This window comes from Schistocerca cancellata, chromosome 8, assembly GCF_023864275.1.
Source record: "Schistocerca cancellata isolate TAMUIC-IGC-003103 chromosome 8, iqSchCanc2.1, whole genome shotgun sequence".
Taxonomy (NCBI): Eukaryota; Metazoa; Arthropoda; class Insecta; order Orthoptera; family Acrididae; genus Schistocerca; species Schistocerca cancellata.
The window spans coordinates 464243932-464268628 of record NC_064633.1 but is presented as its reverse complement, the minus strand read 5'-3'; the positions used below and the strand labels follow the sequence as shown (position 1 = coordinate 464268628).

Genomic DNA, 24697 nt, shown 5'->3' with positions numbered 1-24697 from the left:
ATTGCAATATGTTTAAATGTGAAGTTACGTTTGTCAGAGATGAAATACAAACTCAGCTACAGCATAAGAAGTGTGTTTTCTCCTTGTCCTTTACATGCATAGTATAAATCTCCATCCTTGATCCTAGATGTGTGGTTCATTCTTAGTACAAAGTGGAGGAATTCTTCCTTCTCTCATTAGCATTCAGGCTTTCTGAAGCCTCTTCATTAAATCTGACTCACAGTTAGACATCACTAATGTTTACGATAAAGATCAAATTTAAGTTGAAGTTAATTTGCTGTGAAGCTAATATAAGAGTGGGAAAATAGAAACATGAAAAGTAGAGAAGTTGGCTTCAGTAGCTCATTTTTTTTTAATTTGCTTCTTTAAAAAGTAAAACAAAAACTCCCCTAATATTACCTCCTCGAGAGTTGCTGAACACAGAGTAGCATTATGTGTGGAGAACATAAGATCACACTGCTGCTCCACACTGTAGATAGCACCAGTTGGAACATCTGGATAGGTGTAATCCTGCTGTGTTGGTTCATCTTCAAGACAGCTGCCTAACCCTTTGCTGCACAGATTAATGAACATTAAGCTGCACATATCTACTACAGAACATGAACATTCATACAATTGTTTACTAACTTTTTAAAGTTAGGAACACAATGAAATTAAAATCTCATGATATAAGTATAAACATGGAACTGTGTTAGGTACACACATATTATCAGGATTTAACATCTACTTTATGCTGTCTAAAAAAAAAAAAAAAAAAAAAAAACATAAATAAACTTGAAAATTCTATGAATTTCATCCATATGTTTCAGTAACTGTCCTATGCTAAAAATAACTAATCCACAGTAGAAAGATTTCGAACAAGCTGGAAACAATGTAGAAATTGAAAAAAGCAATAATAGATGAAAGTTAAAAATGTAAATTAATGGTGGTCACACCAGACATTTCCAATTTTTATTTGATGTGTTTAAATTTTCCTGGTGTCATGAAAAATTATAATATGGCCTGTTCTTCTCTTGGGTTCCTATTTCCTGGAGGCTCCTAATCAATCTGTGCAGGTTCTGAACTATTCTGTTGGTTTTGATACATTGCAGCTTCAGATATTCTTGTCCAATAACTAAAGATTATGTGTAATGATTTTTGTTATACTGTACCTACTTGTGTTAAATAACTTTATGCAAGTCACTTGCCTTCAACTACTATCAAGCTACTGCTCTATATCAGTATTACTGGACACAAACTCACAATCTTTCTTTCTTTTCCTCTATTTTTCTTGTTCCCTCTCCCAGCCCAGAGAGCTTTGTGAGTGCACTATATCAGTTTTGAAAAAAAGAAGGGTAAGTACAGAATGTAGCATATGTTGTTTCTTTCATTTGTAAGTTGTAAGTTTTGCACAAATACTATGATCAGCCTTGAATATCTATAAAAACTGATTATGGACATTTTTACTGTTAATAACTTAATTTTACACATTCATGAAAAGAATTATGGTAATATCTGGAGTTTCATGTTACTCTGTAACCTCATAGGACAAATCACTTCTTTTACTAATTGTCTGGAAGTACGACTTGTTTGATTTTAGGAAGCATGGTGCTCTCATAAATATGGTAAACTTTTTCCCAATAGGAACTCATTTTTTCAAAAATCACAGCAGTTATTTCAATTTTTATGGAGTCTTTGATTATAATTTGCCTTAACCAGATAATTTTTCTTCCCTGTAACTTGGTAGATAACTGAAAAACAGCTGTGGTTTATATTTCTCTTCACAATTCCTTGCTGACTAAATTAAAGGTCACCTGGTGTGTGCCTAGTCGGTTCAGAAGGGGGACCACAGTTGTCTAATTTGAAAGTTTTTCTTTAAGAAATGTGAATGTTAAGTCTTGAGTGGACAAGTGTCTTATATGAGTTCAGAAGGCACTGTGAATAATTTGTAAGACTATTCATGAGTTGTCAATGTTTCCTTTGCAACACTTCTCAATGTTTTTGTGGGATGCACCACATTTGATGACACAGGGTTCTAGATCCCCCTTCTATTCCAGTACATAATCTAGATAAAAAATCAAATATGACACTGTAATTAATGAAACCTCATCACTGTTATCTACACAGCGCAATCACATGTCTGACATACCATATGCATAGGTCAGAGAATGACAGTGTCAAGTCATCATAATGCTGTGTTGTCCCCACACTGTGGCTCAGTCTTCACTGAAGTCTTGATACTGCCCTTTAAATTTATTAACATTGTGGTTTCTGCATAATATGCTCTGTGCTGCATTGCCAGAAACTTACTCAAGGAATGCAGTGATGTCTCTGCGGCTGCACTCCGACCACGAGACGTCGACGCTATCCGACTCGAAGCTGGGAGTCATCACGTGCATGGTGTGGCCATCGCCGCGTTCGCAGCCCATGCTCTCGGAGTCGTGGTACATGCCAAAGCTGCGGACAGCAGGCACCTGATGTTACTGATCTGGAGAGGTCTTCCTGGGTGCGATAGTAGTTTACTGCTGGCCACAGGCCACAGTGGGCCAAGGCTTACTTGTGTCCGAGCTCATGTGCAATGGTGTGTGCAACAGTGAGACCGTTGTCCTCGTTGACACTGCAGCTGCGTTCAGGCTGGCACATGCCGGCGACGTGTGCCACTCCCAATGTACTGCATGCATTAACACGTGCACACAGGTCCTGCCTGCACAAGAAGTGTTAAAGGTATTTAAAATTGTAAAGCAACTATAACACTATGGCCACACAAATGAAGAATTTACCAACAGTGGTTCATTAAAAATAGAGTTTGCTGCTGTTGCCTCCTGCAAAATCATGAAGTTTGAGGGCCATGGCTGAAACAAATTGCTGAGTAATCTTATTCTTGTTCTACGAAAGCCATATTCTATCTTCTATGGTCAGTTGCAGTCTTTTGGACGGAAGACACACTGTGAACTCACATTCTTATGGGCAAATAACCTAACTTTCCTCTATGAGGAAAACATAATGTGCAGTATGCAGCTGTTAGAGGAATCTGGCAACTGCCATTCACAACTGCTGAGTTCTTTACCATTTTTAAAACCCTCTTGTCTTGAGACAAAGAGGTAATTCTTCACTTTTCTGTAGTTAAGTGCCTTATTCAACCTGCAGCAGTGGATAAAATTTTAGGAAAGGCCAGTCACATCTTTGTGAGATAGAAAATATGGCAAACAAAGAATGAACCTGATGCTAATGCTAAAAGCCTGTTTTTGTCTTCATCCTTGTCAGTGCCTGTATAAGAATGGGTAGATGCAGCAATGCCAGCCAAATAGCAGTACCATTAAGTGTAGGGTGACAGCTAAACTATGTAGCAATTTTGAATCTTGTACTGATTAAAGGATTCTACTTCACTCCAACCACATGACAGTTGCCAATATTACATAGCATAAGTGTAATAGATGACAGGCTGCATAAAGTAATGCAACTGTCAATAAATTAATGTGGGTTTGTGAAGGGATGTGGCAGGATAGTTGCAAGCTTTGCTGTGTGCCAGCTGATGGAGAAATTCCACGAGAAATACAGACACTACATATTGCCATTTTTAACACTAAGAGGGCATTTGATTGAGTACATCAGATGACTTGGTATGCTCTTCACACTCTTCAAGTTCCTGACACTTACATAAACTGGGCAAAACTGCAATACAAAAACACTACCAGACAGTTGTGATGCTCTGCACAGCTGACTGACACTGCTCTCTGTTACTGTTGTGGATGCCATAATGTGCAACTTACAGAAAATCTATTGCAGACAACGCTACACGCAAATAATGTGACACCTGTGTAAGACACCAGTGAAGATTTTGAAACTCAAGTCAAAACATGGTATGATCATCTACAAAGATTTGGCGTCTGTTTAAAGATCCGAAAGACTGAGTACCTCAGAAAGGTTTCATCTCCTGGAACTGTACAAATTAATGGAGCTCCTTTTGCCAAGGTGGATACATTCCAATAACTATGTTCTCGAATACAGAGTGATGGTTATGTGAATGAGGATGTGTGAGCAAGAATCAGAGTGACCTGGATATGATTCAGAGATGTCAAAGGTGTTCTTTGTGATACGAAGATGTCTATCCACCTAAAAATCAAAGATATACCATACAATGGAGAGTCCAGGTGCATTTTATGGTATCAAGTGTTGGCCCACACCTAGAAGAGCTGAGCACTCATGTCATGGAAATGTGGATATTGAGAAAATCATTAGACATTTCTCCAATTAACAAATCAACTGTAGAATGATTCGTCAACTAGCTAGTGTGGCTGCAATCAATGATATGATGCAAGAATGGAAATTTTGTTGGTATGGACACAACACATTTCAGGTACCATCTCAGCCTATTGTCTCATTGTTGAAAGCCAGAGACAATGTGGAACACCTACATTATGTTGGCTGCGCACTACAAATGCAGCTTGAAGATCAAGAAGTGTAAATCCACAGGAAGCATTAGACAGAAGAAAAATTAAGTGCACTGAACCAAAAAGCGAACCCCGCTCGAGCAGGAAGGTGCTGGGAGAGGGAAGCAGAAGAATAATAAGAAGAAGACTAGAACAATTTCTAATGAATCTCTCCCTGGAAGAGAATGTATTATTATGCCTCATCCACATAAGGGAAAACCTAGACACCTACAGCAAGAGGCATAACATCCATAAACATAATACTTACAGCAAAGAAGACATAAATCTATCAACCTGCTGAGTGTCCAAAACAAGAGACAGTTTTACGATTATCACTGTGAGGATGTTCAACAAACTACCTGTTGAACTGCAGACCCTGAAGCTCGACAACTTCGAGAAACAAATTGCTGAAGACCTAAAACAATGCCCACTATACTTGGTCCAAGAATTCTTTGACTGTGAAGAAAGCGAATTGACACAGTGAACATGACATAGTCTATATACATTTCCTGCATAAATTTTAGATGTTATTCTGTAATTCATTATATTGTAAATCACTTGAGCGTAACTTTCACACAATCTGTCCAGCCATGGCTGGTGAACGACGAAGACCTGGTAATAAATGGTACACCTTTTGCTTGAGGAAGAATATTTGGTTGGCTTCACAGTCAACAAGAAAGGGTAGGGCTTAATACTAAAGATAACTAACATGAACTGTCACTGCCATTAGTTTATGAGACATACATCAAACTGCCAGACCACCCATCCTATATGGTCTGCTCAAGATTCGTAAGCAGGGTTCCTCTTAGACTCACTGTTAACCACCAGTGCACACCACTACTGTATTTCTTGATTTTCAAAAAGCATTTGACTCAGTACCACACCTATGTTTATAGTCAAAAGTACAATCATATGGGTCATCAAGTGAAATTGTGACTGGACTGATGACTTTTTGGTAGGGAGAATGCAACAGTCTATCTTGGATGGAGTCATCATCAGATGTAGAAGTAACTTTGGGTGTGCCACAGTAACGTGTAATTGTACCCCAGCTGTTCATGTTGTATATTAATGACCTTGCTGATAATGTTAATAGTAGCCTCAGACTTCTTGCAGATGATCACTTATCTATAATGAAGTACTACCTTTGAACTGCATAAATATTGCCAGATATTGATAAGATTTCAGGCTGGTGCAAAGATTGGCAACTTGCTTTAAATGTTCAGAAATTTAGCACTTCAAAAAATGAAAAAAATAGTATCCTATGACCATAATATCAATGAGTCATTGTTGGAATCAGCCAACTCATACAAATACCTGGGTGTAATTCTTTGTAGAGATATTGAATGGAATTATGACATAGGTTCACTCGTGGGTAAAGCAGGTGGTAGTTTCAGTTTTTGGATAGAATACTGAGGAAGTGGCGTCAATCTACAGAGGAGACTGGTTATAAATCACTCATGCGACCAGTTCTAGAATATTACTCAAGTCTGTAAAAGTCATACCCAACCGGACCAACAGCAGGCATTGAACATATACAGAGAAGGGCAGCATGCATGGTCACAGGTTTGTTTAATCCATGGGAGAATGTCATTGATATACTGGAGGAACTGAATTGGAAGACTCTTAAAGATGGATGTAAATTATCATGAGAAAGTCCATTAACAAAGTTTCAATAACCACCTTTAAAAGATTGCTCCGGGAATATATTACAACTCCCCTATGTATTGTTCTCGTAGGGATTGTGAAGAGAAGATTAGAATAATTACGGCACGCACAGACGCATTCAAAAAATCATTCTACCCATGCTGCACATGTGAATGGAAAAGGAAGAAACCCTAATAACTGTTACAATGGGAATTACCCTCTGCCATGCACCTCAATGTGGTTTGCAGAGTATAGATGTAGACTTGAATGTAGATCAGCTCATCTACTTTGTAAAACATCTGAAATGGTTTGTAGCTGAACTTCAAACAATGTAAGCATAACTTCAAACACTGTAAGCATCACATCGGGGTGTATAAGCGGACAAAGAAAAAAAACTCCCGGATTTTTCCCATATCTCCCGATTAAAAATACACTTTCGCCCGGGTGAAAATAAACTTTTTCCGTGTTAAGTGACATTATACTTTTCCTCGGAACTGTAAAACTTATCAGTCGTTTGAATGGTTATGGTTTTATACAGCGGCCTAGAATTTCCCGGCACTGTGGAAGACGAAACTCAGGGGGAAAAAACACGTTTTGGAAAGATCTTTGATGTGAAGCAACATGTACGCTGGTTACTTTCGTATTACGAAAGTATAAATTCGAATTCCACCAAACACCGCATGTTTCTGAAACACGGAAATCGACATTGCGATGCGTTTTTGTAAGTCTATCATAGCTTATGTCACGTGATCTCGCCAGCGGATGACAGCGGATATTCAGAGCATAGGACACGTGATGTAGTCAGCCAATAGCAATATCAATGTTAAGTAGCGCGAACACACAAGCAGGAAAAGTTAATGGTTTAAATTAATATACACAGTGTTGCTACTAGAAAAGCAAAGCTTTCGCATATAATATTTGTATTTAAGATTAATATGCTGCAAGAGAAGCTTAGCTTTCACATATAAATATTGATAATTTTCGCGCTTTACATTTTAAGATACACCACACAAATGTGCCAGTATAATTTCTAATACCGACATAAATCTCTGATCTTCTGGGCTCGAAATTCTTCTAAATGGCTCGTCATCAAAGAGTTAATTTTTAAATGAGGGTCAAACGTTCTGTGATTTAAGAAATTCATCGTACATTTTCACACATAATTCATCTTGCGTAAAAGGAAATTTACTTTGAAAATAACGCTTTTCAAACCACAATTCGCAACATTTTCCCGTGACCTGTTAAAAATAGATTCGGTTCAGCAGTTGCCAGATAAGAGGCGTCACCGCGCTTGCACAGCTACGATGACGTAGGAAGCCTGTACTTTCGTTCTTGTAAAATATTAAAAGATCTTACATTTTGCCATTAAAGAAACAAGACATCAGAGGATAGACACTCCAAGAGCGTCCGAATTTCCAGAACATACTACAATTCATATTTCGCCTGAAAGTCCACATTCGTATGTCCAGATTCTCAATAATTAGGCCTCGACCCGATATTAAGCTTTTCATTCTGGTTTTCGGGATGTAAATTTTCTTGGATTGCCAGTACTGTATTATCTTATATTTGGTTCTTTATTATGGCATAATGCCATACGCGCTAGAAGATGAAAACGTGCACTTGAAATGGCGAACAGTTGAAGCTGTCCAATAGTGTGGAATTAAAAACTTCGCTTCAAATAAATTAACTGCCTAAGCGGAAAAGATTAATAAAAGCCAAATTTCTTGAGCAAACCGACAAAAACAGCTTCATTGTTCTTCATAATTAACAAGAAGCACTCGAAAACAGGATACTGCTAATGTTTTGGGCTACTTAAAATGGTGCCCACTCTGGCTTCAAAACAACGTACAGCGTAAGTATGTAATGCCACCTCCCGTCTTTTTTTAACTCAGTGGATAGTACCAATTAAAGTCACTAGATCACAGGCCGGTTAAAAGATCGAACAGAACCCGAGTTTTCCCGAACTGTGACGTATATTGATCGAATAGATCGAGTTGTGTTCAAATACAGCCATAGTAATTACCATAGTCTATCACATACAGTCGCGAAACTTCCTGCTGTGAAAATTGTTACCGTCTGACAGTTGGTGCAACAGTAGGGCCCCAAGAGGCGAGAAAGCAGCCGTAAAATCGTAATTTGTTTATAATTATTTTTCTAATTAATTAGCGAAATAGTTATTACATTTGTGCGTTCTCTGCATTAGTAAGTTATCGAGAGACATAAATGATCATAAAATACGTGTAAAAACAGCCGAATCTCCCTGATTCAGCGAAAGACGCTACTACTTAACCATGAAGAAATGCTTTCGAATACTCAACGGAAAACAAGAAAATATAAACATATATTTCATGGGTGGGAAGAATATACACTCCTGGAAATGGAAAAAAGAACACATTGACACCGGTGTGTCAGACCCACCATACTTGCTCCGGACACTGCGAGAGGGCTGTACAAGCAATGATCACACGCATGGCACAGCGGACACACCAGGAACCGCGGTGTTGGCCGTCGAATGGCGCTAGCTGCGCAGCATTTGTGCACCGCCACCGTCAGTGTCAGCCAGTTTGCCGTGGCATACGGAGCTCCATCGCAGTCTTTAACACTGGTAGCATGCCGCGACAGCGTGGACGTGAACCGTATGTGCAGTTGACGGACTTTGAGCGAGGGCGTATAGTGGACATGCGGGAGGCCGGGTGGACGTACCGCCGAATTGCTCAACACGTGGGGCGTGAGGGCTCCACAGTACATCGATGTTGTCGCCAGTGGTCGGCGGAAGGTGCACGTGCCCGTCGACCTGGGACCGGACCGCAGCGACGCACGGATGCACGCCAAGACCGTAGGATCCTACGCAGTGCCGTAGGGGACCGCACCGCCACTTCCCAGCAAATTAGGGACACTGTTGCTCCTGGGGTATCGGCGAGGACCATTCGCAACCGTCTTCATGAAGCTGGGCTACGGTCCCGCACACCGTTAGGCCGTCTTCCGCTCACGTCCCAACATCGTGCAGCCCGCCTCCAGTGGTGTCGCGACAGGCGTGAATGGAGGGACGAATGGAGACGTGTCGTCTTCAGCGATGAGAGTCGCTTCTGCCTTGGTGCCAATGATGGTCGTATGCGTGTTTGGCGCCGTGCAGGTGAGCGCCACAATCAGGACTGCATACGACCGAGGCACACAGGGCCAACACCCGGCATCATGGTGTGGGGAGCGATTTCCTACACTGGCCGTACACCACTGGTGATCGTCGAGGGGACACTGAATAGTGCACGGTACATCCAAACCGTCATCGAACCCATCGTTCTATCATTCTTAGACCGGCAAGGGAACTTGCTGTTCCAACAGGACAATGCACGTCCGCATATATCCCGTGCCACCCAACGTGCTCTAGAAGGTGTAAGTCAACTATCCTGGCCAGCAAGATCTCCGGATCTGTCCCCCATTGAGCATGTTTGGGACTGGATGAAGCGTCGTCTCACGCGGTCTGCACGTCCAGCACGAACGCTGGTCCAACTGAGGCGCCAGGTGGAAATGGCATGGCAAGCCGTTCCACAGGACTACATCCAGCATCTCTACGATCGTCTCCATGGGAGAATAGCAGCCTGCATTGCTGCGAAAGGTGGATATACACTGTACTAGTGCCGACATAGTGCATGCTCTGTTGCCTGTGTCTATGTGCCTGTGGTTCTGTCAGTGTGATCATGTGATGTATCTGACCCCAGGAATGTGTCAATAAAGTTTCCCCTTCCTGGGACAATGAATTCACGGTGTTCTTATTTAAATTTCCAGGAGTGTATTTCTTTTGTTGTCTGTTTTGATAATGACAAGTGCTTTCCTTGACGAATAACTACTTTGTAGGGAGCCTATGTTTTGCACAGTTTCACACTCACCCGACTCCCTAACACATAAATATTTAGAAAATGTAATCAATTACTTTTGTTTCAAAAGCGAATGTGTTGAAGATTCTTGCCGTTTGTGGCTCAAATGCAATAACAGTTGTGGAATTGGTTTTTTCCGTGTTCGGAAGCAGTTTTATTGCTTTTGCTCATTTATTATCACGTCTGCGCGGTTTTTCCTACAGCTACAGTTGTGGTAGCTTATCTGCTACGATCAATAATGTAGGTATTGCATTCCTTACACGTTTCCCATGTTCCACGTTCACTGATTTGACTGGAAGTGTAGTGAAGAAATCGTAAATAAACTTTTGTAATGTAGCGGTTCACACCTCCTAGGATCATTAGTAAACCTAAAGAGAGACAAATTTGGTATCTTTTTCTTCTTGTTGCTGCAATTTACTGCACTGCAGATGCTCCCGTTTGTAAAAACAATTCTATATATCAATATAAACGATTACAATTCGCTATCGCTCTCATAAGGTCTCGCCAAACTTTCTGGCCACTTGGCGAGCTGCAGTCGCAGTGTGTAATAAAAATGAGGCGAGATTCGCGACTGTTATGTCAGGCCGCAATAATTAACACGATGATATATATCGAACGTGCAACTGTCTAGGTGGTTGATATCGATTTATGTACACTTGCTAGCTGCTTAGCGGTTGCAAAAAAACTGCGAGTTTTGCAACTGTTTATATAGACTTTCATTGACAACTGAAAATCTAGTTTCAGGAGTTTTATAGAGATGACAAAAGCCGACACAGTTTCGACTTGTATTTCACTTACATGGAGTAATTCCAAGACTAAACATTGTTTAAAATTATTTAAGTTCTGTTGGGAATACCATCTGCTGCCGGCTGATGACATTAAGAACTGCGTGGATTGTAATGTGTGTCAAACTCGGTGCAAATACGAGCGACGTTGACTCCCCATTTCAGTTATATTACACCAAATGTCGCAAAAGAGCTACACTAAGAAAAAACACGTGGCTCGACTCATGTAAATAACGATATAGTAAAGTATCATTTTGGTTTCTTGCTACGTTAAAGAATATAAACAGGAAAATACAGCTTCAGAAACTGGATTATCCACTAAACACTGTTTGCTACTGCTATTGGTTTTGTCGTGGGATATGTTATATAATTGCGACTAATGGCGACTAATCGTTACTCCTATAAACAAGGTTGCAGAAATAGATGAATCTCGAATCAGAACTAGGACATACTGGAAAGGACGACTTATGAAGAACGAAACTGTGCAAATATCGTTTGGATGTATAGATGGTGAGCTTCGGAAGTGTTTCATAGTTTAAGTGGATTCGAGAGATAAACGAAATTTAGTACTTATTATTAAGCACTTTATCCTGCCTGGAACCAAGGAAATTATCGACGCCTGGAAGTCGTACAATAGTTTGAAGAAAGAAGGGTTTGAACACGAATTTTTGAACCATTCGGTGGAATACATGTCTTCTGAAGATCATTGGTTCACATACAGATCACAGAGTGTTTGTCGAAATCCTTGAATTCGTCTGTCAAAAGAGAAGGTCGACAAGGTGATGGAGACGAACTATACATTTTTCAGTACCTGTACTTCCACAATTTGTGCTTGCGTGATAAAAAACTTCCTTGCGAGACGATACTGCACGTGGAATTTTCTATGACGAAGATACCGATGTCGAGTAAGGTTAGTTAAATTACATTTAAAGCAGTACATTCATGTTTTGTTGTTGTTGTTGTTGCTGTCGCCAACACTGTAAAGAAAATCTATATCGTTCACCTTTTGTGGTTGTTATTTATCGACGCCGTAAACAAAGTCGACATCTGGTCTATATACATTGCTTGCTAGAGATCTTAGAAAGTAGCCAATTTTTTACACGATACTCTAATAAACATTCTGGCTGACAAAGGCTATATATTTACAAAACAATGTACAGGTTTTCTATTAAAACCGACTGCAGAAAGAAAATGCTGTGCTGTGAAAATGTGCAGTTTAGTTGTCTGTTTCGAAGTAGGTTTTAACTACGATTGCAAGGTGTTTAAAGCATTAGCCAAATTGTTTCCCCCATATATATTAGTCCAGTCGATGAAGAAAAGTTAGAGGAAAATAGTATAGTCGTAAATATTTGAACGGCAGTAGCTGGGAATGTCCTGAACAACATACTAAAAATTCTCTAGTGGGGGGGGGGGGGCTTTAAGGTCATTTTTTTTAATATTTTTCTTGAATAACACAAAAACTGTGGCGTCTATTGCAAATCTTCCCCACTAAATTTTCAAATGTTCTCGTACCAATGAGATGAATGAAATAAATATTAGTGTCAGTGACGTGGAGAGAGTTGAAATAGTAAAAATACAACAAAGGTCCACCGCCCAATGGAACTCTAGCAGACTCCATAGCGAATTAGCCCTTGTTTTATTTATAATTCACCGTAGATTCGTCGAACAAAAGACCGTGCCCAGTAGTTGCAAGGAAGCACAGGTCACACCCGTATACAAGAAGAGGAGCACAAGTGATCCACTAAACTACATTTCAGTGCAGATCAGTGCCCTTTGACATCCATTTGTTATAGAATCTTAGAACATACTCTGAGCTCAAACGTAATGAGATATCTCGAAAAGAATGATCTCCTTCATGCCAGCCATCAAGGATTACGAAAACATCGATCATGTACTGATAGCTATGGATCAACGCACTAAAGCATATACAATGTATCTCGATTTGCGAAAAGCCTTTGAATCGGTACCACTTCTATGCTTATTATAAAAAGCACAATATTATTGGGGGGGGGGGGGGGCTCATGCGAAATTTGAGTCTGGTTTGAGGATTTTTTTTTGTAGGGAGGACCAAGATATCTTGGAGAATCATCGATAGATCTCACAGTAATTTCGGTTGTGCCCCAGGGGAGTGTATCGGGACACTTGCTGTTCGTGTTATGTTAGTGAGTTTGCAGACAGTATTAATGAGAACCTCACACTCTTTTCAGATGATGCTTTTATCTATAATAAGGTATTACCTGAAAGAAGCTGCGCAAATGTTCAGTCTGATCTTGATAAGATTTTACGTGGTGCAGAGGTTGGTTACTTGCTTTAAATTTTCAGAAATGTAAAATTCTGCACTTAAAAAAACGAAAAAACGTAATATCCTATGACTATAACATCAACAAGTCACAGGTGAAACCGTTCAACTCAAACAAATACCTAGGTGTAAAATTTTGTCGGGATATGAAATAGAATGATCAGACAGGCTCAGTTGTAGGAAGAGCAGGGGGCAGACTACGGTCCATTGGTAGAATACTAGGGAAATGCAATCCGTCTACACAGAAGACTGCATACAAAATATTCGTGCGAGCCATTCTGGAACGTTCAGTTATGTGGGTCCCGTATCAAATAGGTCTAACACGGGATACTGAACGATAGAAAGGAAGGCAACACGAATGGCGACAGGTTTGTTTGACTACTGGGAGAATGTCACAAATACACGGAAAGAATTGAACTGACGGAAGCTTGAAGACTATCTCGTGAAAATCTACCTTGAAAGTTTATAGAACCAACTTAAACTGCTGGATCTAGAAATACACACATCAAAAAAAGTTTTGCATCACCTCGGTTTCGAGAGTTCCGGAACATGTACAGAAAACTGGAATAGAGATCAACATAAACATCATTTACTGCTCACGAAAACCACACATTGCATGTTGTACCACCATACAGCGAGACCTTCAGAGATGGTGGTCCAGACTGCTGTATACACCGGTACCTCTAATACCCAGTAGCACGCCCTCTTGCACTGATGCATGCCTGTATTCGTCGTGGCATACTATCCACAAGTTTACCAAGGCACTGTTGGTCCAGATTGTCCCACTCCTCAACGGTGATTCGGCGTAGATCCCTCAGAGTGGTTGGTGGGTCAAATCGTCCATAAACTGCCCTTTTCAATCCATTCCACGCATGTTCGATAGGGTTCATGTCTGGAGAACATGCTGGCCACTCTAGTCGAGCGATGCCGTTATCCTGAAGGAAGTATTCACAAAGATGTGCACGACGGAGGCGCGAATTGTCGTCGATGAAGACGAATGCCTCTCCAATATGCTGCCGATATGGTTGCACTATCGGTAGGAGGATGGCATTAACGTATCGTACAGCCGTTACGGCGCCTTCCATGACCACCAGCGACGTACGTCGACCCGTCTTAATGTCACCCAAAAACAGCAGGGAACCACCATTGCAGCACTCTCTGGACAGTGTGTCTAAGGCGTTCAGCCCGACCGGGTTGCCTCCAAACACGTCTCCGACGATAGTCTGGTTGAAGGCATATGCAACACTCATCGGTGAAGAGAACGTGATGCCAATCCTGAGCGGTCCGTTCATCATGTCGTTGGGCCCATCTGTGCCGCGCTGCATGGTGTCGTAGTTGCAAAGATGGACCTCGCCATGGACGTCTTGAGTGAAGTTGCGCATCACGCAGCCTATTGTGCACAGCTTGAGTCGAAGACGACGTCCTGTGGCTGCACGAAAAGCATTATTCAACATGGTGGCATTGTTGTCAGGGTTCCTCCGAGCCATAAGCCTTAGGTAGCGGTCATCCACTGCAGTAGTAGCCCTTGAGCAGCCTGAGCGAGGCATGTCATCGACAGTCCCTCTGTATCTCCTCCATGTCGGAACAACATCACTTTGGTTCACAACTTCCCTTGTTGAGAGCCCTTCCCGGCACAAAGTAGCAATGCGGACGCGATTGAACCGCGGTATTGACCGTCTAGGCATGGTTGAACTACTGTCAACACGAGCCGGTTACCTCCTTCCTGGTGGAAGGAACTGATCGGCTGTAAGTCCCCCTCCGTCTAATAGGTGCTACTCATGCATGGTTGTTTACATCTTTGGGCGGGTTTAGTGACATCTCTCAACAGTCAAAGGGACTGTGTCTGTGATACAATATCGACAGTCAACGTCTATCTTCAGGAGTTCTGGGAACCGGGGTGATGCAAAACTTTTTTTAAATGTGTGTAGATTAGAGCGCCCTACGTATCGCTCCCAAAGAGATCGCGAAGATCAGATTAGATTGATTGCAGCGAGCACAGAGACACTTAAACATTCACCCTTCTTACGCTCCGCATGTGAATGGAACGGCAGATAGCTCTAACAACTAGTACAATGGGACGGATCCTCTGTCGCGCACTTCACAGTGGTTTACAGAGTTTAGATACTGATGCCGATGTAGATCTTCAGGTAAATGTGTGGACTGTATTCTTTTAAGACGTTCGCAGCCGATTTCCTGATTATATGTTAACCTAGCACTTTTCCTAGAAGCTATAGGTTTCCTATTCACTTGATTCAGACGACAAGGGAGAATTATTCACGAATGAAATTTTCACTCTGAAGCGGAGAGTGCTCTGATACGAAACTTAAAACTATATGCCGGGCCGAAACTCGAATTCGGGATGCCGGCCGTGGTGGCCGTGCGGTTCTAGGCGCTCCAGATGTCCTTAGGTTCGTTAGGTTTAAGTAGTTCTAAGTTCTAGGGGACTGATGACCACAGCAGTTGAGTCCCATAGTGCTCAGAGCCATTTGAACCATTTTTTGAACTCGGGACCTTTGCCTTTCACGAGAAAGTGCTCTACCAACTGATCTACTCAAGCACGACTCACGACCCGTCCTCAGCGCTTATTTCCGCCAGTGCCCGCGAAAGGCAAAGGTCCCGAGTTAGAGTCTCGTTTAGAGAATTATTCAGGTTTTCTTCTGGGACGGTTCCATTTACAGTTATTGCTCAGTTACATTTGCAATTAAAGCTGGCAGGCAAGTTGGACCTGCACAGCATTAAGTGCCTGAAAATTTCATTGTACGCGAAGCTATATGAAGCACTGCTTTTTTGATCCAGCAGATGGGGCCAGACGTTTCTGTATCAGGTCCGCTGTTAATAGAGAAAGCAGAAGAGTTCCATGACAACCATTAAGAGTGAAGGAAAATTTAACGCTTTATCAAGATGCCTGATTCATTTTAAAACCATCGCTACGGAATTCGAGAAACTGCAGTTAAGTGCGAGAAACTTAGTTTTATCAGAGACACAACTGATGCTTTTCGCGATGCATTCTTCACTTGCCGGTACATCGGACAGAACAGTTTTCTTCCGCAGCGGATTTACAACGCTGGCTAAGTTGGACAAGAAGGGACCCACATTAACTTAAGCCTCTCGGACTAAAGCTGCTGCTAATTTTGGATTATCCGTATTTTTCGTTATCCATGCAGTCTCAGGTTCGCATTAATCCGTATAATCGGAGCTCGCTATAAAGGAAACGATTGTGATAGCAGAAATGGGTTCAGACGTATGACTGTTCGCAAGTACCAACACTCTAAAACTATCTGTTCAGCAGCAAGGGCTTTCAATTATTTTGACCGTCATCGGCATGTATGTCCTCAAGGGAAAGGGTGGGGGTGGGGGAGGGAGGGCACAGTGGGACATTCGCCCCCTGCTGGAATCTGGGTACAGGCAATTTACTCGATACAGAATTCTCACACATTTCCAGCAATAATTACACTATGCCACATTTTAAAACTTTTGGAACGATATTTTATGCGTACAAGATGATATTTTAAATATTTTTCTTTCTGATTTCAAATCAAGTTTCAGTTTTTTGTATCACGTCAGATTTTTGTACAAATCACCCCTGACATTTTATTTGAAATCTCCTTTTTCTGACAGGGAATTTTTTAAATTGCATTAAAATAAACAATTTTGTGACGTTCTAGAGAATTGCTACATACTGCATTGGAGTAGACAATGGTATATGTTCACTTGAAATGCTAATAATTATTACAAAAACACAACACATGTATAACAATTTAGTTTCACTTTGCTGATTTCACTGTATTGAGTTCTTTCTGACATGGGGCGAGACAGGTATTGAGCCAAACAAATTTCCGTACACTTTCTAGGCTACATTTTGACGAGTCTATAAACAGCTCTCACTGATTTGTAGCATAAGTGACTTTAAATAAATTCAATAAACCCTCAACATCGCGACAAAAAACGATACTTTTCTTCTTTAAAATTTTTATCAAATCCTTGTTTCCGTTTCTGTTTCAAAAGACTGATACTCTGTGTAGTAGACGATGTTTTGTTTTCAATCTTGATCCAAGCAGTTGGGCAGCGTCTTTTGTCACCTACCATTCATTTAGTTTTGCCTTAATAATTCTGGTGCAGAATCTTCTTCCGGCTTGTAATCATCACCATCATCGCTTTTATTTTCTGAGCTGCTCTCCTGTTACAAATATTCAAGAATGTTTGGTCGAAATGGAACAGCGAGAGATTCATTAAGCGTAACTGGTCGCAAGGCCGAAGAAATGTTGGTATATTTTATATCCTTCTTTTTACGATATGACTTTCAATATTAGCCATACAAAAATAGCAATAATATGATTTTGTGGCTCCCTCCGAATCATGGGAATTGCAAAAGACATTGCATTCTTCTTCCCATTTTTTTTATAATCTCCTGCCTCAGAACAAGCACGGCATACCTCGTGCGTGCTCAACTTTTGTCTTGGTCACCAAACCTTATACCAAAGTTGCGTAGTAGACTTTTTTTACGAAATTATTTATTGCTGAGCAATTACGTAGGGCAACGGCCTTGCCGCAGTGGATACACCGGTTCCCGTCAGACCACCGAAGTTAAGCGCTGTCGGGCGTGGCCGGCACATGGATGGGTGACCGTCCGGGCCGCCATGCACTGTTGCCATTTTTCGGGGTGCACTTAGCCTCATGATGCCAATTGAGGAGCTACTCGACCGAATAGTAGCGGCTTCAGTCAAAGAAAACCATCATAACGACCGGGAGAGCGGTGTGCTGACCACACGCCACTCCTATCCACATCCTCATCTGAGGATGACACGGCGGTTGGATGGCCCCGATGGGCCACTTGTGGCCTGAAAACGGAGTGCTAGCAATTACGTAGCTAGCACAAACACAACAGAATACGTTTACGTTTTTCAGACAGTTCTGGAAGCTCATTTCTAATAAACTGCGGAAGTACACGTCACAGCAAAAATGTATCCTCACAACGCTACAGCATGTCAACAACGCAAGATGGGCGTACTAAGTGTGGTCATCTACTGCAGCTCACTAAAATAGAATATGCTGATATGTAATAAAATTTCTCTCTATAGAATGTGGGTTCAAGTGAAAAATGAGTTTACTTGATTCGTGAAGAAACTGTTCGTGATAGAAAAAAACAATAACAGATCTAAAATCAGCACAAAAAAGTATTTCAGGAACAGCGAAAATTTTACAAACATCAAATATCATTTTGCACAGTGTTACCAGCGACTTTACTGATATGCGAGTTTAAGAACGTTGAACTCTAAGAGCAATACTCTGACTTAAGCAGTCACTATGCGCGTTGAATTTTTTTGGTTGTCACACTGCCTACGACAAATTATTCCCATTCGTAGGTGCGGTAGCAATATCGGCGCTGATTTGTAGTCAAAACGGATTTGTAACTTTACAGAACCTTGCCGAAATAGTGTGTTTAATCTTTTCTCTCTCATTTCCTCATACAACCTTTATCGAGCTGTAGATATTCCGGCGCGCGGATTACAACGCTATCAATATACGCGCCCGTCATCTGTTCCCCAGTTTCCCTGAGAATACCTCCTCTCTTGGCTGCACAGTAGAATCAGAACAGTAGTTCAGCGTTTTCAGTGGATGAAGAAGATTCGTCGTGGCTTGACACGGCAGAGTTACTGTAATGTTCTCTGAAAAATACAGCCATGGTATACCATAGGTGTGTACCTTGGGGGCTAAGTAAATGAGTCGAAAACAAGACAATATCCTTTTCTGCGGTACAAGAGTGGAAAAAAGTGCAGCATTTCAATCTCTAAAAGATGTTCTTTCCAGAGACTTGGACCTTCTCAAACTCTATGAGGTGCAACACAGCTCCAAATGCCGTCATAGACTTGAATATTGCAGTCCATAGCCATGACTGCACAATAATGTGAGAAACTGAAGAGACGAGGACTGCATTGCACCAGTCATAGTCTGTTAAAAGGCTGTTCTGCTGGTCAATTTGAGGGTGGTTTGGGGAGGGTTCTTGGATTCATTCAGTCGAATGCTGGACCCGGGTTACCTTTTTCCAACCAACTCAAAAAAAAAAATGTAGCTTTCGAAACACATTTTATTCGCCTAATCAACCTTAAAAATAGAAAGCATCGAAATAATGTTATAATTCCATTAATGTGATCAAACACGAAGTTTCACAAGCAAACTAACTGTAATAATTTCACGAAACCCAGGTAAGAATTTTTTTAACGTTTGTTCCCTGTATCCCCACTTCGTGGAACATTAGACCGTAATTTTTTATTAGTTATTTTTATTGATATCCAATAAGATTTTCTAAACCTTTCTGAATTCTTAAATTTAAGATTTCTAATTTCAATTTCAGTCTACCATTATTGGAATATAATAAATTTTTCGTGACTAGTTTCCATCTATATTTCATAACTCTTTGTTACTCTGGATGCATTCATAAGACTACATAACTTCAGATTTATTAAATTAAAAAAAATTATACAAAAAACTGTACTGGCTAGGCTGCAATTTACAACAGACAATTAAAACATGATGTCTAATTTCAATTGTGTATAACAACCATCTTCAAATCTGTAAACAATCAGAAAAAGAAATAGCCTGATAAAAATTTTTAACCATATAATATACAGTTTAAAAATATTAAAGCCGACACTACACATATATACGGAGAGCCTGCTCCATTAATAAAATAAACAATCGGCTTCACAGCGTTGTATGGATAACACAATCTTAAAAAAAGACGCTCCAGAAGGAATTATGCGATTGGGTCAGAAATCGAAAGATGTGACGTACGTGTACGGACAATCAATTGAGTACAATTTCAGGAAAGTTGGTTGATTTATTCAAGAGGCAGAGCTTCACAAACTGAGCAAGTCAATAACGTTTTGGTCCATTTCTGGCTCTTATGGAAGCGGTTATCCTGCTTGGCATTTATGAGTTAACGAGCATTTCGCTCTCATTTAAGCATATGGCTGAAAGAGTCAGCCTTCAGGAATTGTGAAACGTACCCTGTCGTCCAGGACTGGGTGCCACAAAGGGCGCAGATTCACCACGAGATGGGGAAACTCACAGACGTCTATCGTCTATTGAGGTCTAAGAGGTGTAGTGTCCGAGTGAGACAGACGAGAACCTACGTCATAGGGAAAGCCAGTAGAAGCCCTCTGTGGCCGAGGAGATGTAGGAGTGTTAAATATGGCGGACCTAAGATCGGCCATAAAGGGAAACTTGTATGAAATCTATTTAATTCTGTAGTAGTTCAGGGAACGAAACTACGATAATTTTAATCTACCGTCCTTCATAAATTTTCATGGTAATCCCAATAAAACTTGAATATTGTTCATATCTATAACAGTTTAGGATTTACTGTTAAAGTGAAACTAACTAGTTTTGTACCAAAGACCTGATTGCTAAAATCTGAACGCTTAGGTTGATCTTGACGATCGACACTTCATATAGAAGCGCATCATTAAAATAACAAAAGTCGTAAATATCAACTCTGTAAGTTTATTCGTTTAAAAGATATGGTAAATTTAAACTATCAGTCTTTTCAGTTAAGCGTCAGATCATCATTTCCCCCACACAAAACACATTGAACGATGACAGCATGACACCTTATTGAATCATTGGATAATATAATATTTGTTTTAAAGTTTAGCGCATAATAGTTACTTTCGTTATTTATTTATGTATTTATTTATCAGAAAGCACATTGGTGCAAGGCTACTGGCCGTGACATTCGAAGTTAAGAAGGAAATTTTATTGATTTTATGTAAAAGAATTTAACAATGGATATTATTGTTACTTTATTTAGAATGTGAAAGTGGTCAAGCTTTGATTATTTAAATATGTTAAAATGTAAAATAATGTAGAATAAGCTGCAGCCAATCAGATGTACGGCTTCAGGAATGGGGAACTGCACTGGTCAGTTTGAAGATGTTCGGCGCGCGGGAAACGCGGTCGGAGACGGGCAGAGGGCAGTTCTGGTCGAGATAGCAAGACAGTTCGGATGGAGACGCGAAAACGGACAGTTCGGCTGGAGACACCAAAGGGTACAGTGATGGTGGAGACGCGAAAGCGTACGATCGGTCTTTAGGTAGCCAGGAAATGAAAACGACTTAGAAAATTTCGCGTTGTGTGGTATCGTGGGACCTAGTCTCTGAGCGGTGAGCGGCCGCGCGCCTGGAGTGAACTCTTAAAAAAATGGCTCTGAGCACTATGGGACTCAACTGCTGTGGTCATAAGTCCCCTAGAACTTAGAACTACTTAAACCTAACTAACCTAAGGACAGCACACAACACCCAGCCATCACGAGGCAGAGAAAATCCCTGACCCCGCCGGGAATCGAACCCGGGAACCCGGGCGTGGGAAGCGAGAACGCTACCGCACGACCACGAGATGCGGGCAGTGAACTCTTAACTCTTTGCGTAAATATCGAGGTGGAGTATTGTGTTTGGCGATGAATTGTGACTGATCGAACTGTGTCAAATGGATAAGCGCTAGAGTGTTATAGTAATTCTAAATACGACCACTTTCGCTATTAGTTTTCTTTCTGAATAAACATTATCCTAACCAAATTGCAACTGTGTCGCCTACATCACTTATGGGTCGTTAATTTGGTTTCCGATGTTATTATTACTGTTATTATATGTTATATTAACTTCGTATTTCGCAAACTTGCCATCACCCAGACAATTTAACGAAAGGGTCACAAGTACCTAATTTAGGGCGTGTAATGCGACACGCGCGGTTTAATCCCTAGACGAGATTGAGCCAAGACATTTCGACGAAGAGGAGCCGCATGTGAGCCAGAACATCCTTGGGATGTCAGATCGCACATTGATTGACAGAGTTGTTGGATGTCCTCCTGAGGATATCGTGCCAAATTCCGTCCAATTGGTGCGTTAGGTTGTCAAAATCCCGAACTGGTTGTACGTCCCTGTCCATAATGCTACACACGTTCTCAATTGGGGGGGAGATCTAGCCAAGGCAGGATTTGACAAACGCGAAGACAGGCAGCAGAAACTCTCGCCATATGATTGCGGGAATTAATTTGCTGAAATGTAAGCGCAGGATGGCTTGCCATGAAGGGCAACAAAACTGGGGGTAGAATACCGTCGATGTACCGCTATGCTTTAAGGATGCCGCGAGTGTCAAGCAAAGGCGCTCTGCTGAAATGAAATGGCACCCCAGATCATTAATCCTGGGCCGTAAGGTGGGCGACTGTCAGGCTGGTATTCCACCATTTTCCGGGACGTCTCAAGACACGTCTTAGATGATCATCGGGATCATTTCGAAGTGGGAGTCATCACTGAAGACAATTCCACTCCTCAATGAGAATGCACATAACGAAGTGGTATCCATATTCGTATTGATAATATGAAAAAATTCCAAGCATTGTTGAATCATGAATACATTTTTGTTGTCAAAGTAATCTACTTTAAAAGCTATAAGTGGATAATTGTCAGTCGTTTGATATATAATTAGTTTTGTACACTTACTGCCAAAAATTAGTGCTTAGGGCGCGACACGTTTTCAGTCTCACCGAATCAGTTGTGTCAAAAAAGGCAATTTTAGCGTTTTTCCCCTGTTGGATAAATTTCTGCGGAAGCCCAAGATCGTCAGTACATTAGAAACAATTCAGTGACCCCGTTTAATGAGCGAAGTCTTCCCCAGAGAAATGGAACTAATTCAGCGGTCAGACTGGAGAAAGCCGAGGAGTCAGAGCATCTGCCGGACCTCGCACAAACTTAGCGGCTACGCGACCCAGAAAGGCGTGGCGTGTTGCTGCTCGAGGAGTCAACGTTCCACGCTGCGGCCGAGGCTTCCGCATGCTGCTAAATATATGCGGCCCATGAGGCTCCAGGCTTCTGCATTCGCCGTCGCAGGGGGGCCGCAATCTCAGTGCTCCTTCACTGGCCTGCGCTCCCAGTCGCCACCGGTTGGCTACTAACGTAAGCAGCTGTTAAGCAAGGAATTGTAATTCTGTCAGAGACAGCAAAGGACCTGGAAGAGCAGTTAAACGGGATGGACAGTGTCTTGAAAGGAGGATGTAAGATGAACATCAACAAAAGCAAAACGAGGATAATGGAATGTAGTCGAATTAAATCGGGTGATGCTGCGGGAATTATATTAGGTAATGAGACGCTTAAAGTAGTAAGTGAGTTTTGCTATTTGGGGAGCAAAATAACTGATGATGGTCGAAGTAGAGAGGATATAAAATGTAGACTGGCAATGGCAAGAAAAGCGTTTCTGAAGAAGAAATTTGCTAACATCGAGTATAGATTTAAGTGTCAGGAAGTCGTTTCTGAAAGTATTTGTATGGAGTGTAGCCATGTAAGGAAGTGAAACATGGACGATAAATAGTTTGGACAAGAAGAGAATAGAAGCTTTCGAAATGTGGTGCTACAGAAAAATGGTAACGATTAGATGGGTAGATCACATAACTAATGAGGAGGTATTGAATAGAATTGGGGAGAAGAGGAGTTTGTGGCACAACTTGACAAGAAGAAGGGACCGGTTGATACGACATGTTCTGAGGCATAAAGGGATCACAAATTTAGCATTGGAGGGCAGCGTGGAGGGTAAAAATCGTAGAGGGAGATCAAGAGCTGAATACACTAAGCAGATTCAGAAGGATGTTGGTTGCAGTAGGTACTGGGAGATGAAGAAGCTTGCACAGGATAGAGTAGCATGGAGAGCTGCATCAAACCAGTCTCAGGACTGAAGACCACAACAACAACAACAAGCAAGGAAAGGGAGGTTAGTGCAGGTCCAGAGCCCCGTCCCACCCCGTCCCCCTTTCCCCCCAAAAAATAACTTGTCAGTAAAAGCATTTGTATTTTTACATCACTTTTAAAACTGCTCAGCTAACGTTCTGGGAGTAAAGTACGAGGGGCTTTTGAAAAGTCCGTGCAGAGCCCGAGAGTTGGCACCATCGGCGCGTATCGAGGTCATGTTTAGTTAGTAGCATCTTTGAAAATAACGCACACCAAGTTTCAGCCATATTACTCTATTTCTTTGTGTCTGATATCGGTGTGAATCAAGAAAGTCGAGTGATTGTCAAAAATTGGACGAAAAAGAATTTCGATTGGTGATTAAACATTACTTTATGAAAGGCAAAACGCCTCAGGAGACTAAAGAGAAGTTTGATAAACATTACAGTGTCTCTGCACCTTCGATTAGGACAGTTTATAAGTGGTTTCAAAATTTTCGGAGTGGCCATATGGGCACAAGTCATGCTGAACGTTCTTGACGCCCAGTGGAGGTTACGACTCCAGAAATCATTGATAAAATTCATGATATAGTGATGGATGATAGAAGAGTTAAGGTGCGTGAGATTGCTAGTGCTGTGCGCATCTCGAATGAACGGGTACATAATATTTTGCGTAAACATTCGAACATGAGAAGGCTATCCGCAAGATGGTTTCCGCAATTGCTCCCGCTTGACCAAACACGGAATCCTGTGAAGTGTTGCAAGGATGGTTCGCAGCTGTTCAGGATCAATCCGCAGGACTTTAAGCGTCGTTTCGTCAATGTGGATGATACGTGAATACATTACTATACTCTTGAGACCAAACAACAATCTATTTAATGAGTTTTCTGCACCAAAAAAGGCGAAGACCATTCCTGCGGCGGGAAAGGTTATGGAGACAGTCTTTTGGGATTCGCAAGGGGTAATCCTCATCGACT

General features: G+C 41.4%; 1 protein-coding gene and 1 pseudogene across 1 annotated transcript in view; one reads left to right on the top strand and one right to left on the bottom strand.

The window, feature by feature from the left end:
* The window catches only part of LOC126095633 (A disintegrin and metalloproteinase with thrombospondin motifs 12-like), a 318265-nt gene that overhangs the window by 137459 nt on the left and 156109 nt on the right, over positions 1 to 24697 (bottom strand). The window contains exons 5-7 of the mRNA XM_049910397.1: positions 2537 to 2683; positions 2290 to 2436; positions 400 to 553 (exon numbers count right to left, since the gene is read on the bottom strand). Coding sequence (XP_049766354.1) covers positions 400 to 553; positions 2290 to 2436; positions 2537 to 2683 — 448 coding nt within the window. The remainder of the gene's footprint in view (positions 1 to 399; positions 554 to 2289; positions 2437 to 2536; positions 2684 to 24697) is intronic.
* LOC126095914 (5S ribosomal RNA) lies at positions 17543 to 17660 on the top strand (annotated as a pseudogene).